The sequence below is a fragment of the Colias croceus genome, chromosome 14, assembly GCF_905220415.1.
Source record: "Colias croceus chromosome 14, ilColCroc2.1".
In the NCBI taxonomy this organism is placed as follows: domain Eukaryota; kingdom Metazoa; phylum Arthropoda; class Insecta; order Lepidoptera; family Pieridae; genus Colias; species Colias croceus.
The window spans coordinates 5,175,429-5,192,420 of record NC_059550.1 but is presented as its reverse complement, the minus strand read 5'-3'; the positions used below and the strand labels follow the sequence as shown (position 1 = coordinate 5,192,420).

The 16,992-nt window shown below is 39.5% G+C and overlaps 2 protein-coding genes across 2 annotated transcripts; both read right to left on the bottom strand.

The window, feature by feature from the left end:
• Positions 1-2,814: 2,814 nt before the first annotated feature.
• On the bottom strand, positions 2,815-6,421 carry LOC123697409 (26S proteasome regulatory subunit 6B). Its single transcript, XM_045643917.1, has 10 exons — positions 6,308-6,421; positions 6,135-6,227; positions 5,829-6,000; positions 5,369-5,530; positions 4,906-5,109; positions 4,548-4,695; positions 4,193-4,289; positions 3,945-4,039; positions 3,289-3,447; positions 2,815-2,964 (listed from the first exon to the last, which is right to left on the bottom strand). Exons 1-10 carry the CDS (start codon positions 6,338-6,340, stop codon positions 2,880-2,882), a joined length of 1,248 nt encoding a protein of 415 aa, XP_045499873.1. The 5' UTR covers positions 6,341-6,421; the 3' UTR covers positions 2,815-2,879.
• A 2,623-nt stretch (positions 6,422-9,044) lies between these two features.
• Positions 9,045-16,812, bottom strand: LOC123697571 (brachyurin-like). The gene is made up of 5 exons (XM_045644113.1): positions 16,415-16,812; positions 12,924-13,197; positions 9,712-9,807; positions 9,350-9,543; positions 9,045-9,152 (listed from the first exon to the last, which is right to left on the bottom strand). Exons 1-5 carry the CDS (start codon positions 16,622-16,624, stop codon positions 9,045-9,047), a joined length of 882 nt encoding a protein of 293 aa, XP_045500069.1. The 5' UTR covers positions 16,625-16,812.
• Between the last annotated feature and the right edge of the window lie 180 nt (positions 16,813-16,992).

Sequence of the window (16,992 nt, the reverse complement as noted above, 5' to 3'; positions counted from 1 at the left end):
AAAATACACGTACCTACCACGAGAAACGTTGGTATCAAAATCTACAACAATAATTTAAAATTTTACCACGTTTCTACAATTGAGCGCTGGCTACACCAAAAGTTGGTAGCACGGCAAAACTAACAGGGGAATCCCCTGATATTGTCATCGAACGAGCTAGTCGTAACAACCCGATCAAATAAAATAGGATTCTATCGACTATCAAACCTTAGATTACAAAATAAAAGGCAGATGGAGCATGACAATCATCCATCGCCCTTGTCAAAGAAAATACGAAATCAAAAACGAATACGAACCTCCGCCAGTGCTATAGCGATTATAGTGTCATGCAATACGTCAAAAAGGGTTTGCTTTTTTAGTAAAGAAATGCTGTCTTGTGATATTAAAAAGCTGTAAAATTTGTTCCCGAAAACAAACAAAAAGATAAAACATCGTTTTACAGGTTCTCTGTAGATTATTTGGCTTATTTAATTTGGTATACAAATAATAATTTAACATATACGAAGGAATACAAAACTTCAACTTATGTTGCCAGTATTTTGAAAATGAATTTGCCATTTTTATGGGTAAAACGGATCTTCGAGGTAGTGAATGTGATTATTTGTATAGTGCAATAAAGGTTCATGATCATTATAAGATAATTTTAATAAGCATAATACTTTTTTTTTGTTACTTTTATATAGCTTAAAAACGTCAGAGTCGTTTTCGCCCGCGATTTAATTCATTTGAACTCCGTGATGGATATGACAAAATTATTATTATTCAGGAATTATATTTATTTATTATCCAGTAAAGCAGCTGACAATGTGGATGTCGTAAGGTGTCACTGAAAATCAGTGTAAGGCTGATTGCAGAGCTTGACCGACCATCGGTGCGTATGTCAGTCGCGCTTGTCATATGTATGGAAATTCATAAAACCGTTCATAGTAGTAGGGGAGCCCAAGAGGGGATTTTGGGATTTACTCGAGCGCGTCAGATTACTATAAGGGACGGTACCTTAGCTATTCATTAGTACCTCTAGTCAATATGAGCAGTTATGGTTGGTGGGTGCGCTCAGGGGCCCAGCTGGAAAATTTGAATAATCCATAATTCCCTAAGGTTGAGCTCGAATCGTCAGATTAGCGAAATGGGGACTTCTTATATTGTAATTAACCCCCCCATATATTAATCTGACGCGCTCGAATAATATTACTTTAATTTTTTACCCTTTCTTCATAGCGATTAAATCGACGCCACTTAAATCGTCAGATTAACGTATACTATTTTTCAGTGACGTCCTGGAGCATGCAAAATATCAATATCTAACGCGCTTGAGTATTTCCAAGCCAATTTTTTTCTTTTTTAAATTAAAAAAAAAATCAAAAAACCCTTCCCCACCGCTAAAAGTGAAAACATTATAGGACCTTTTTTTCTCGCTATGGTCTAATCTACCAATTCTAATAGGTTCCCGTGACGCTCGAGTAAATCCACATTTAGCATCCTGGGCTCCCCTACTATAGCTAGACCGACCAGACCATACGCACGCGTATTGTCATGCGCATTAGTGTCATAGTCATACAATTGTTGATGCGTATCGTCAGGACCGACGGTACGCACTGACGGTCGGTCAAGCTCTGCAACCAGCCTTAAGGTATTGTGCCTCAGGTATTCTGAGTGGCTTCCTTTTTTAGCGCAAGCAACCATATATAAATTTATGTTTTCTATTACCTATTATTCATAATTTACAATGCTATTGTTGTGGGTTTGTGTGTATTGGAATAAATGGTTTCTTCCTTCTTTCTTTCTAAAAATAAAATGTCCCGTGTTCTAGACTAAAAACTACCGCTATCCGCATTCATATACTTTGAAAATAAAAAATAATATAGACAATCATTGTAATTTTGAAACATTTTTTTTATGTAATTTATTCAATTAAAAATTTATCGTTTATGTAACAAAAGAATTTTTACAATATTATAAAAAATGTCATATACAAATATTTATATTAAAACTAGCTTTCCGCCCGCGGCTTCGCCCGCGTTTTTAAATTAAAACCCGTTCCCGTAGGATTTCCGGGATAAAACCTATCCTATGTCCTTTCTCGGGTATCAAAATATCTCCATACCAAATTTGATGAAAATTGGTTCATTAGTTTAGGCGTAATTGAGTAACAGACAGACAGACAGAGTTACTTTCACATTTATAATATCTTGTATAATATTAAATTAAACCCTGACAGCTAATTTATGTAGAACGTCACTAACACCACTACCATAATAATTCAGATGATTACAATGTCACCTCATAAATAAAAATCGGTTCAGCGGTTTATACTGCAGGGCGGTCTTGAGAAACTATAGCAAACGAAGGGCCTCTTGACAGAATTTGCTACAGGCCCCGCGCTGGCTTAATCCGGCACTGAGATAGGTCTATGTGAAATATGTCTCCGACCAACTCCAAGCGTATACGATCCGGTCTGTGTGAAAAGAGAAATGTGCGCCGATGCTCTCTGAGCCGGTTTGTGTGAACGGACTCGCTAACTGGCGGCACATATCGAATGAATCATGCAAGATCTCTGAGAAACTTTAAATGACTTGAAAGCTTGAGTGTAATGTGACCAAATATCACAGTAAAGAGAAATTATAAAATAGAAATATAAAAAATCTTTATTGAAAAAGTTTTAAAATAATACAGTTAAAATTTGGGGAAATTAAAGCCTGTGTTACAGTACTTACTTGGAAAATTAAAACACAGTTTTGAACTAACAAAGTGAAACACACAAAATATAGAAGATAGTTATAGGGCCACAATATGAAGGGTAAAATGAAAGCTCCATTGATATTAATCATTTATTACTTCAATTACTTCAATACAATTACAAAGATGGATACAACTAAAATCTATTTGTAGAACTCATATTCACTCTCGTCCTTTTTGATGTTGTTCTTGTAGCCTTTCTCGAAATCTTTGGGCAGGACAATGTATCTGTAACAAAATAGTAGACATTAATAATAATACATTCTTACAGGCCTTATATTATACGTTACTAGCTGGGGACGGCGGCGTCAATCGCTTAAATAGTCGTTTGCCTGGTTTATAGACAGAACTCTTGTACATGTACTTACATATGTATGAACTTGTAGACACACAGACAGATATTTTTGACGGTATTGATTGTATTTTAAAACAATCACTCTTTACACGTTAATTTTAGAATAATTAGTTGCCATAGTTTTTAACATTCAACGCTGCAAAGCAAAGTACTTCGAACCATAATTAAATATATAAAAAAAATATTGTATATCTCACCGGTTCTCCCTAACCGCGTGCATGCCGGCCTCCTGGCAGATCGCGTTGATGTCCGCGCCAGACACGCGGTCGGGCCGCGCTACAAACTCTTCCAAATCGACCTCTTCAGAGAGATTCATCTTCGCCGTGATTGTGGAGAAGATTAGACGTTTTTGACGTCTGCAATTTTTTATGTTAAGTTATTATAAATTAATGTCATAATTTCATTTGTATGGCAGAAATTTTAATAAAATTTATTTATTTCAATGCATCTCCTGGCAAACTTTATAATTTTTGGAAGTTAATAGAAGAAGAATACAAATCAGCATAGTTATTATAGTCTAATAGTTGCCAAATGAGTAGAGACTGCAAATGTGTGTGTTAACGCTTTATGGTTGGCACATTTGTGACTAGCGTAAAAAAAAATTCGCGTTTTTCTGATGAAATACATCCATAAACAGCACAATATTATTTTTCTACGAAAAACTAAAATTACTTTAAGTCAATTTGATTAATGTTGTCAATCTTCGTTGCATAGTCCTTGCAGAAAAATGCGGGCCATTTATAGCGTGATCGTGCGGGGTGAGGTAAGTGTTTAATTTTGGCGGGAGGCAGAGAGTGTCCGTTCTGTACCTTTTAGCTACTATTATGTATTCTGTGGTTAAAGTCTATATTACCTGTCTGGCAGTGGGAATTCAATTTTTCTGTCAAGACGTCCAGGCCTCAGCAGAGCGGGATCCAGTGTGTCGGCACGATTTGTAGCCATAATTACCTAGAATATAATTTAGTAAATATTTTATGGTCAGTAATGAAAGAGTATGTCATTTTTTATTATTTCAATAATCATTTTTCTAAGGAATTACATTTGCTAATGTTGGTTAACATTCACATTATTAATTTTACATATATGTAACATTATACTTACTTTAACATTAGTTGTCTGGTCGAAACCATCCATTTGATTTAGAAGCTCCAGCAAGATTCTTTGTACCTCCCTATCTGCACCAGTTTGAGCATCAAATCTAAAAAAAAAAAAAAACAAAAAGTAATTATAACATACAAATCTACAGAGATAACATTTAATGATACTATTAGAATTAAAGTTTCTCATACATTATTCATCAATTTATAACAGTTAGTTTTGTTTTTTTTTGCATTTTGAAATATAATCTTGACAGGAATAAAGACTTAGTTTTAAACTACAACAACCACATGAATTTCAGGAATGAAAAAACCCTTAATAATATGTATCTACATATAAAATTGTAAACAATTGTTACCTCTTAGTAGCGATAGCGTCGATTTCATCAATAAATATGATAGCGGGGCTGTTCTCCTTGGCTAGACGGAACACGTCGCGCACCATACGTGGCCCTTCGCCGAGGTACTTCTGTACGAACTCCGAGCCCACGACGCGGATGAATGCAGCTATAAAAACAGAACTTGTTGTTAATTATGTTCTGAAAATATTTATTGTGTAAAATATTTATGTTTCATGGCCTTAACACTTAAAAAACTGATTGTATGGTTGATTGAAAAGTATGAGTGTTCAGTTCTTTTGTTAGAATACTAAACAAAATAATTGACTTACTAAAGTTTTGATATTGATTAGAAATCGATACTATAATAGCCGCTAACCTGTGGTATGATGTGCAACAGCCTTGGCCAGCATAGTTTTGCCGCACCCTGGAGGTCCGTACATCAGCACACCCCTTGGAGGCTCGATACCAATCTGTCGGTACAACTCCACATGAGTGAGCGGCAGTTCAACTGCCTCTCGTATTTCTTGCTTCTGCGTGTCCATACCACCAATATCAGAGTACTGGACATCAGGTTTTTCGTCTGAAAATGGATTCATGAATTATATTGTGACTCGAAATATATGAGCTTAAAAATGCAAAAGTTATTTAATAAAAATATTTTATTATTACATAGTATATTTTATTGTGGCAATTTCTGAAAAATATTTTTCAGGTATACAATGAATGTGAACATGTGTGTCAATTATTATGAGTCAGATTATTTTATCAGCAAGATCAATTTAACATTTATATAATATGTATATAAATATAATATATTATGTATATGTATAGAGCATCACCTGCTTGCAACATAGAAATAGAGCTATCTGCTTCCGGAGGCAGCACATCTACCAGTGCATTTGAATGCTTGTGTAAAGCAACAGACGCTGAAGGCTTCAACAGCTCTCTGTCAATCGTGGATAAAATGCGCACATAGTAGTTTGATCCTGTGGTGCTGCCAACTGGAAATAAATTATGTTTTAATTGCAGTAATAGTATATAGACTTCATATCATACTTGTATACCACATAATAATTTTGTGCATTTGGATTATTAATAGAATTGATTTTTTTTTGCAACTTCAGCATGACATTTTGTTAGTACCAATGTGTCCAATGTCTGAAGCATGTTTCACATAACATAATAACATTTTAAAATCTAAACTTATTTTATAGCAGTTTTGTCTTAATTTGCAAATGGATAAACAATGATTCAAGTATTTAGGCACAAAGCTTTTAGTAAAAATAGAATTAACATTACCTATTCCAGTGTTTTGATCAACAGCTTCAAGAAATTGACCAATAACCAATGGTACAGACTGTATTCTTTTCACTTCTTCCTGAGCATGAAGATATTCCTTCTTAAGATTTCTTTGTTCATCTTTAATGTATTCTTCTTGAACTTCCAGAAATTCTAACATACGCTGTAGTTTCTATTGGAATATAAAAAGAAAATGTTAGAAAACATTGCCATTATTTGGCGAATAAGGTATATTATGTTTAATTAAACTTATACATATTCGTAAGCATCTGTATTGTATTGTATCATATTAGTTCAATAAAATACCTTATATTTAGTGTATAAATCTTCAGATTCCAGTTCTTCAAACGATTGCGGTCCAGCAAAAGCGAGCCCCTTTGTATCGGTAACTTGGTCATCCTATAATAATTGAATATAATATTGAATAAACAGAATATGAAAAAAGTTTAAATTATACTTATAAATTATATAAATGTTACTTTTTCTGGTAATATAATTCCAATTTCTTCCATTTTATTTACTATCACAACACTAGAAATAACAAAATTACAATGCAATCGACGAGTGGATGAAACAAGATTTTGACCTGTCAAAATAATACTCCGTCATGCTGTCACTGTATTTAACACCACAGATAAATAATAAAAACCATAGATAAAAATTGCTTTGTATTTAATTTTATCGTCGAAACAAGAATGTTTTTATACGTTTTTTCCACATTATTTAGATTTAAAAAATCAAACTACGCACAAATCTTAAGAGCCTGTGGTACACTGTCCAAGATTCGTCGTACCGACTCAGAAACCTTCGTGGGCTAATATGCATGACACTTTGCTGCAAATCATCTCATGATCAAATGCATACTTTACGATTCTATAAAGCACATATTATTATTATACACAAAATTTTATTAGTAGCGTCGGTACGTGGTCGGTACACAGGCGTTCACGCACACATGCGTACGTTTTTGGTTTGGGAATAAGAATTTGCGATTTACACGAAATCTATTGATTGGACTAAAAAAATAACAGTATTTATCTTAGTATGTTGCTTGTAGAATTATTTGCCGAAAAAACAGAATGATTGCATGTAGTTTAGTATGGTTTTTAAGCATCAAAAGATTTTTTTAGAGGTACCTTTGTGATTTTTTTCTATCGAGTAAAATAAGTTGTATTGTGTTTTCAATACACTATCTAGCTAGTTTATCTCCTGAAGAATATCATATATTTATCTGAGATTTTTTACTGCAGTAAATCATATACTTTAAAGCATTATAATTAAGCAGCAAACTCGCGTTTTGCTCTACTAGGCACCTTAAGGCCCTTTCTTAAAACTGACTGATTTTTTGAAGTGAAACTTTGGGGTTGGAAAAAAATTTAGTGTAACATTTTTTCGTTACGCGTGACATTTTTCCGTTACGCGCCATCTTTTTGTTATCCCTACCACGCGTGGTTCAACGTATTTCTGTAAAGTCGCATATAGTAAATTATGTTTTGAAAAATAAGGTCATAAAGAAGTTTCACTTCTTACGAGTATACACTAGTACGCGCACACATTTTTTTATTTTGAGCCTCTAATTTACACAGTAAGTGTAGGAATATAATCTGTGCTATATGTATTACACACAGAATCTGATAAGATATCGTCCATCTATACGAATACAGATTATGAAGTTACGTTATTGAAGTGAAACTTCTTTATCGGTTGTGGTTGTTATGTGGTTGTTATGGTTGGACAAAAATTTAGTGTAACATTTTTGCGTTACGCTGTAGGCGTGACAATTTTGCGTTACGCCGTAGGCGTGACATTTTTGCGTTACGCGCCAACTTTTTCTTATCCCTAAGTTTCGAGATAAGCATAGTTTAAATTCCATGAAGATAAGCACAATTTTCTAAGTACCTAATGATTTCAAACTTATAAACCCTATTTACGACAATGTGAATATCTTAATAATTTTAAACAGATTGAACGTTCATAATATCACCGTCCCCGGAGAATAAAATGATAACAGCAAAAACACAACTTTTCAGGAGAAATAAAAAACCGATAATTGTCTATAACTCGCAAAGCAATAGACGTAGAGATATAAAAAAGGCTCAGTGGTAGCTAATTTTTTAACCTTTTATTATGTTTCAAAATATTTTTAATAACTTTAAGAGAACTGAAGATAATTAAAATTTAAAAAGTTAGTAGCATTTGACTGAAATATAAATTTACTAATACACACTTATCATTTTATTCTCGTTTATATTGGACATATGCATTAATGGATAATATCCAATGAACTTTTATTCTTTTTTATTTTAAAACAATACCTATTAGAGTAACAACTATTATTACATAAAAAATGAAGACAATAAAAAGTAATAAAAATCAGTCTTCCTGATCATCACCGTGATCATTATGTACATGTTCACAGGTCATACGAATGGCGCCAAAACATATTTTTACGAGAAAAAAATGATAATAGGCGTTCGTCATTATTTCACCGTTTCTTTTTTCCGAGAATATTATTGTAAAAGTTATTACCACTTAAAGAGTGAAGAAACTTTCTCGCTGTTCTATCTTTTTTTTCTAGTACGAATATGTTCTGGGAAAAAGCAGTGAATATTATTGTAATATCTTATAACTTTGTGGATTACAAGAGAAAAAATACAAAAAAAAAATTGTATAGATGTATTAGGCTACGTAGGCTTCAAATATCGAAAAACAATAAACTATGGTAATGGCGATTATCATTTTATTCTCCGGGGACGGCGATATTATGTTTCAGACTTTGCAAGGTAGGCGCAGATAGAAAATAAGCGCTAGAATTTAAGTAGGTAACTAAGCACATTAGTTATACCCACTCATCAGTAATTCAAAAACGAAAAAATAAAATAAGATATTAGGTAGGTATGTAATTAGGGTAATTAAGTAATATAGGTTCATAGGTGACATTTCATCACATAGGTAGTCGTAATTAAATTTATATTAAGAGCTTTAATTAAATTTCAAGTTCAATTTTCAACAAACCACAAGAGTAGATATCAACTACATAGTGCGATTTGTTGAAAATTCAAATAACTAAACTCGGTGAATCGATGAATAAATTAAATAGGGAACATAATATTATAAATGAACAGCAGAGTGAAGTTTAATGTTTATAATTTTAAAGCGAATAATATTTTACCGATAAATACATTTACATATATAAATTTAGAATATATAATAAAATTATAACGTGTTTTCACTAATGAAATCTAAATATGATGATACTCTTGTAAAGACCGCGGGAAGACCAAATTCGCACCCGATTGCAGATCCAAATGATGTTATTCCGATCTAAAAACAAAAAACAAATTAAGTAATTTATACAAATACACTAGATAATAATTTAAATACTTAGATATACCTAATTAGTTATGTGGTTATAACCATAGAAATCTAAGCCTTGTTATTTAGTTTGGGAACCCCTGGCAAAGATGTTAAAAATACCGGCATTCTTTACTGAATATTTTCAGGATTATGTTTTATCTCACCAAGATGCGTCCGTTGTTAGTATCAATGACGAGTGGCCCACCAGAGTCCCCCCTACACGTGCTATATCCTCCGAAGCTGTTGGTGCAAATATTGGAGTCTCTGATGAGGAACGGGTAGGCCAAAGAGCATATAAAATTTGTCATGATGTTCAGGCGCACGTGTTGGAGGGATTGATTTTCAGTGACGTTTTCACCTGAAACAAATATTTCAAGTTTATAGTAAAGTTGAGAAATACATTATCTTTCTGAACTATTATAACTTTAGTATATTTGTACCTACTACTACCACCTACCAAACTGTTTATTGAAGGATATTTGTATTCTGAATTCAAGAATAAAGGTAAATTTTTGGTCATACTCACGATCAAATGTTATTCCAAAGCCAGTTGCAATGGCTGATAATCCATCATAATCCTCAGAGTCTCCCTTAGTAGGTAAAGCAATTGGTGATATGGTATTATAATATATAAAGCTACACTACCACTCACTCACTGACTGACTGACATCGCTTTTCTCGGAAACTACGTGGAAAGTGGGGGGGATTTTGGCGTGATCGTGTAGAGGTGCGCCGAGTGACCAGAGGAAAAATATAGCGAACTCCAACACCCTGGACAAGAGGGTGGACCCCTGGAGGTGCGCAAAAACGGTGATACCTGGAGGGGGGGTGTCTGAACAAAAAATGCTCGGAACTGGTGGCGATTACCAGGGGAGGTGGAAAAATGGGGATTTTCGCGAAAACAAGATGGCCGCCGTACTTTGCCAAAATCGCCGTTTATGAATCCTTACGTCTCAAATTTGGCACACGTGCTCTGTTCGAGCCGGCGAATCGATCGGTGCCCCGTTCGAGTGGCTCCGGGCCCCAGTTTCCAACTTCCATACAACGTAAAATCCAACGGCCCGCGGAAACGGTGCGAGTTGGGTGGGGGGTCCCGGAACTAAAAATGATCAACACCCAGGGACGCTACCAGGGAGCCATAGTGGGACGCTCGATTTTGGAATTTTTCCATTTTTGGCGCAAACATAAAAACGTAAATTTAGCCGAGGTGGTGCAATGGAGAAATACACCAATGATGCATTCGTACTCGCCCAGCTCCCAGGATATCCAGAAAAATCCGAAATCTTAAACTTTCCCTCATCTCTCGAAGACGGTCAACGGCCCGCGCAAACGGTAGCAGCTACATCTGGGGTGCTCAAACTAAACTTGTAGTAGACCTCGAGCAATTACCACAGATAGTGAAAAAAATTCAAAATGGCGGAAAAAATGGCCGCCGCCATACAAATTCTAAAACGGCCATCGCTGGTGTGATCGCGCTGAAACTTGGCATAGGGGCTTTAATCGAGCCGCACATTGAGGTGGCATACTCATAATCGAGTTTCCATCGCTGGTTTCCGAGTTTCATACAACGCAAAATTCGACGGCTCTCTGAAACGGCGCGAGATAAGTGGGGGGTGTAGAACTAAAAAATGATCAGGAAGATGGGGTGCTACCAGGGCAATCGAGAAATTTCAAATTGGACGCAATTTTTTTTCAAAAAATGGCCAATTTTTCAAAGCAAGATGGTGGCGCCGGTTCCGTCACGATCGGTCTGAAAATTGACTTCTGTGCTTTAATCGGCCAGATTTACAAACCTGCATACTCAGAATTTCTCTCCGACCCCGGGTTTCCATTTTCCATACATCAGGAAATTCAACGGCTCTCTGAATTGGTGGCACTTAGGTTGGGGTCACCAAGGTAAAAAATGTTTAAAAACTTGGTCCGCTTCCAGGCACATAAAATTTTTTGCTAAAAAGCGAAATTTTTTTTTTCGAAAATTTTGTATGGAAATTTCCATAGTAGGAAGGGTAATTGAATAGCATCGGCAAAAGACGGCACCGCGGGCTGCTTGCTGCCCGCGCACCGCGCAACTTCGAGGGTTGACAGCCTCCCGGAGTAGAAAATATTTATTAACTTTTGAACTACCGCACGAGCCAAGCGAGCGAAGCGAGCGAGTCACGGCAGCGGCCAGCGTAAATATTCAAATAGGTAGCGAGGAGCGAAGCGACGAGCGTGTTAGGTTAACTTTTGAACTACTTACCGCACGAGCCAAGCGAGCGAAGCGAGCGAGCCGCGTCAACGGCCGGCCTAAATATTCAAATAGGTAGCGAGGAGCGAAGCGATGAGCGTGTTAGGTTAACTTTTGAACTACTTACCGAACGAGCCAAGCGAGCGAAGCGAGCGAGTCGCGTCAACGGCCGGCCTAAATATTCAAATGGGTAGCGAGGAGCGAAGCGACGAGCGTGTTAGGTTAACTTATGAACTACCTACCGCACGAGCCAAGCGAGCGAAGCGAGCGAGTTGCGGCAGCGGCCGGCCTAAATATTCAAATAGGTAGCGAGGAGCGAAGCGACGAGCGTGTTAGGTTAACTCTTGAACAGTTTATTATGAAAAGTCACTGCCCGCTATCGATAAGACGTTTAAAAAATTTACCAATATTTGAATAAGTAATTTATAAGCAGTTTAGTTAGCGAGGAGCGAAGCGACGAGCGTGTAAGGTTTACTTTTGAACTACCACACGAGCCATGCGAGCGAAGCGAGCGAGTCACGGCAGCGGCCGGCCTAAATATTCAAATAGGTAGCGAGGAGCGAAGCGACGAGCGTGTTATGTTAACTTTTGAACTACCTATCGCACGAGCCAAGCGAGCGAAGCGAGCGAGTCGCGGCAGCGGCCGGCCTAAATATTCAAATAGGTAGCGAGGAGCGAAGCGACGAGCGTGTTAGGTTAACTCTTGAACAGTTTATTATGAAAAGTCACTGCCCGCTATCGATAAGACGTTTCAAAAATTTAACAATATTTGAATAAGTAATTTATAAGCAGTTTCGACTGACTGTAGAATCGCTGTTAGCAGATGTTACAAATGGAAAGGAAATTCGAATGCATTTTCAAATGACTGAAGATTTCTGCCCTGGGATGAGCCGCGAGCTGCTTGGTGCGCGAACATGCACCCTCGAAGGTCAACCGCCCCCCGGAATAGAAAATATTTGAATTTGAAATTTATAAGCACTTCCGATTGACTGTGGAATCGCTGTTAATAGCATATTGACGGGGAATTTTAATGCATTTTCAAATGACTGAAGATTTCTGTCCTGGGATGCTTCGCGGGCTGCTTGCAGCCCGCGCACTACGCTCCCTCGAAGGTGGACAGCCTCCCGGAGTGGAAAATACTTGAATGGGGAATTTATAAGATTTACCGACTGACTGTGGAATCGCTGTTAGCAGATGTAACAAATGGACAGAAAATTCGAATTTATTTTCAAATGACTGCCCTATTGCTTCAACCCAGGGGCAAAAGGGGCTCGCGGGCTGCTTGCAGCCCGCGCACAACGCACCAGCTAGTCTGTTAATAAGAGTAAATAATTATTAAAAATACCTAAGTATTATGTTACATTTTTATTGCGAACTACGAATACTATCAAGGTGAGCTTTAAAATAAAATTTAATTATGCATTGCACGGACGCACATTCTGTGATTTTTAAATGAAGTAGAGAATCAGAATTCAGAAGTTCTAAAGGCAAAATTATTAATTTATACTAACCAGAAAATTTAAGAGCTTTTGGCAAGAAAATAACAGCGATATCGTTTCGAATCAAGTATGGTACCCACAAAGGATGTACTTGAACGGCACTACTTTTGATTCTAGTACCGTCTTTGAAAAGATAAGTGGAACCAAGAACGACAGTGAACCTCCATGCTTGTTGCTCTCCATCATTCCAGCAGTGTGCAGCTGTAAGCACTCTGTTTGCGCTGATAAGCGAACCACCACAAATTGCTTTGTCGGTAGTGTCAATTATTTCAGTTATTAGTCCAACCTGAAAAACGTTTAATATGCTTGTAAATTTTAAAGATTTTTATGAAGACTTTTATGTTAATTTTAATAATAAAGAATTATCTATCTATCTAAAAGATTTTCCATTTGTATTCTAAGTACTTATCTCAATAGTATGTTAATAACATGAATAACATGATTTATATGAATAAATCGAGTTTTCATGGATCATGTCGACATTGAAAATTGACATAGTTTGTAAATAAATATGCAAGTTAATTAATGATTAATATTAATAATGTTAATTAATGATGTGATGTCTTTTCATGATGTGTATATTAAAATATAAGCCCTTTTTTAACTGCGGTGATTAGCAATTCGCAGCCTTGATTAATTTTATGGTAACAGACATGGGCGTAGCTAGCCATGGGCTCAAGGTGGGGCAACAATAAAAAAATAATATGTAACTAGCAACTGTATGTACCCAAAGTACCATACCCAGGTCTTCGAACCTCAGATGCCGGTGGCACGGCCGGCGCGCGGCTGTGCCGCCGCCATTTGCGAAGGCATTTGCGAAGGCATTTGCGAAGGCATTTGCGAAGGCATTTGCGAAGGCATTTGCGAAGGCATTTGCGAAAGCATTTGCGAAGGCATTTGCGAAAGCATTTGCGAAGGCATTTGCGAAGGCATTTGCGAACGCATTTGCGAACGCGCTTGCGAACGCGCTTGCGAACGCGCTTGCGAACGCGCTTGCGAACGCGACGCGCTTGCGAACGCGCTTGCGAATGCGACGCGCTTGCGAACGCGCTTGCGAACGCGACGCGCTTGCGAACGCGCTTGCGAACGCGCTTGCGAACGCGACGCGCTTGCGAACGCGCTTGCGAACGCGCTTGCGAACGCGCTTGCGAACGCGCTTGCGAACGCGCTTGCGAACGCGCTTGCGAACGCGCTTGCGAACGCGCTTGCGAACGCGCTTGCGAACGCGCTTGCGAACGCGACGCGCTTGCGAACGCGCTTGCGAACGCGCTTGCGAACGCGCTTGCGAACGCGCTTGCGAACGCGCTTGCGAACGCGCTTGCGAACGCGCTTGCGAACGCGATTGCGAACGCGCTTGCGAACGCGCTTGCGAACGCGACGCGCTTGCGAACGCGACGCGCTTGAGAACGCGCTTGCGAACGCGCTTGCGAACGCGCTTGCGAACGCGACGCGCTTGCGAACGCGCTTGCGAACGCGCTTGCGAACGCGACGCGCTTGCGAACGCGCTTGCGAATGCGACGCGCTTGCGAACGCGCTTGCGAATGCGATGCGCTTGCGAACGCGCTTGCGAACGCGACGCGCTTGCGAACGCGCTTGCGAACGCGACGCGCTTACGAACGCGCTTGCGAACGCGCTTGCGAACGCGCTTGCGAACGCGCTTGCGAACGCGACGCGCTTGCGAACGCGACGCGCTTGCGAACGCGCTTGCGAACGCGCTTGCGAACGCGCTTGCGAACGCGCTTGCGAACGCGCTTGCGAACGCGCTTGCGAACGCGCTTGCGAACGCGCTTGCGAACGCGCTTGCGAACGCGCTTGCGAACGCGCTTGCTGACGCGCTTGCGAACGCGCTTGCGAACGCGCTTGCGAACGCGCTTGCTGACGCGCTTGCGAACGCGCTTGCGAACGCGCTTGCGAACGTGCTTGCGAACGCGCTTGCGAACGCGACGCGCTTGCGAACGCGCTTGCGAACGCGCTTGCGAACGCGACGCGCTTGCGAACGCGCTTGCGAACGCGCTTGCGAACGCGACGCGCTTGCGAACGCGACGCGCTTGCGAACGCGCTTGCGAACGCGCTTGCGAACGCGCTTGCGAACGCGCTTGCGAACGCGCTTGCGAACGCGCTTGCGAACGCGCTTGCGAACGCGCTTGCGAACGCGCTTGCGAACGCGCTTGCGAACGCGACGCGCTTGCGAACGCGACGCGCTTGCGAACGCGCTTGCGAATGCGACGCGCTTGCGAACGCGCTTGCGAACGCGACGCGCTTGCGAACGCGCTTGCGAACGCGCTTGCGAACGCGACGCGCTTGCGAACGCGCTTGCGAACGCGCTTGCGAACGCGCTTGCGAACGCGCTTGCGAACGCGCTTGCGAACGCGCTTGCGAACGCGACGCGCTTGCGAACGCGCTTGCGAATGCGACGCGCTTGCGAACGCGCTTGCGAACGCGACGCGCTTGCGAACGCGCTTGCGAACGCGCTTGCGAACGCGACGCGCTTGCGAACGCGCTTGCGAACGCGCTTGCGAACGCGCTTGCGAACGCGCTTGCGAACGCGCTTGCGAACGCGCTTGCGAACGCGCTTGCGAACGCGCTTGCGAACGCGCTTGCGAACGCTCTTGCGAACGCGCTTGCGAACGCGCTTGCGAACGCGCTTGCGAACGCGCTTGCGAACGCGCTTGCTGACGCGCTTGCGAACGCGCTTGCGAACGCGCTTGCGAACGCGCTTGCGAACGCGCTTGCGAACGCGCTTGCGAAACGTGCTTGCGAACGCGCTTGCGAACGCGCTTGCGAACGCGCTTGCGAACGCGCTTGCGAACGCACTTGCGAACGCATTTGCGATGGCATCTTCTTTACCTTGAAAACTTTTTTTTAACACTCACTTTATTCTGTGTAATATTTTCTGAAAGTTTTTTTTTCTAAGGCCCATATTTTTTTGAGTTGTAACTCACGTGACACGTTCTATAGAACGTGAAACGTAAAAAAAAAGTGAAATTGGATAAGATAGTGGGGTAACTAACTGTACTACACTCATTTTTCTTACAGTTCATGTAACATAGAAGCCTCAGCTATTTTCTTTTTTCGTGTGTAATTCGTTATTCGAATTATTCTTATTCAAAACACCTTATTGTTCACCTACCACATCACGAAATAGATCCAAAATGTGTCCCTATCTCCAGCCGTTTGGTCGCTGGGCGTATGACAATTATTTGTTAATAAGTCATTGTAGAGGTAAATAATACTAATGTTTTGGTCTCATTTTCTGTATCGACTGTCGACTTTCGAGAATCGAGTGTAAATTTTCTTACGGATATTAAGCTTAGTAGTTAGTACCTGGATAATTCAATTTTTAGATTTGGTAAGGTACCTTCCAGGTCAAAGCCTGGGTGGGGCAAGCGCCCCACCCTGCCCCACCGTGGCTACGCCCATGGTAACAGACCAACTTCTTTACAATTTTAATTTCAAAGTTTAGTAGAGTGTACTATAAAATAATGTGAATAATTTTTACACACCTGATAAGGGTATTGTCCAATAGCAGCAGGAACTCCTCCAGTGATTCTAGAGCTATTATTATTTACGATTGCATCTTCAGCTTTATGAATTCTTTCATATTCGGGGATCCCGAATCTTTTTAAGTAACCATATGCAGTATATGCCAAAGGGTTTATTTCGTGTGCATACGCGATGGAAATACAAACAGAAATAAATAATAAAACCTGCATTATTCTACCTGGTAATATTGTGCACTAGATAAATAGAGAATAGGTACAAAAGAGATAAGTGATAAGTAAATAATATAAATCACAATATTAGATTGATATAGGAGCAGTAAATATTTATTTAACAATTATTATTGATGATTAGATTTTCGAATATACACTGACAAAGTTTTATTGCACAAAATACACAACTAGTTAGAAAAAACTGAGTTTAAAATTATTTAACTCGCATATCTATATCATCAGTTATATATGATACCTATCGTATCATATATAACTGATAGTATGAAATGATAACTATTTTCGTAAAAAAAAACTGATAAATCTATTATGTCACCAAACAAACCGCAGACCGCAAACTGCAACAGTAA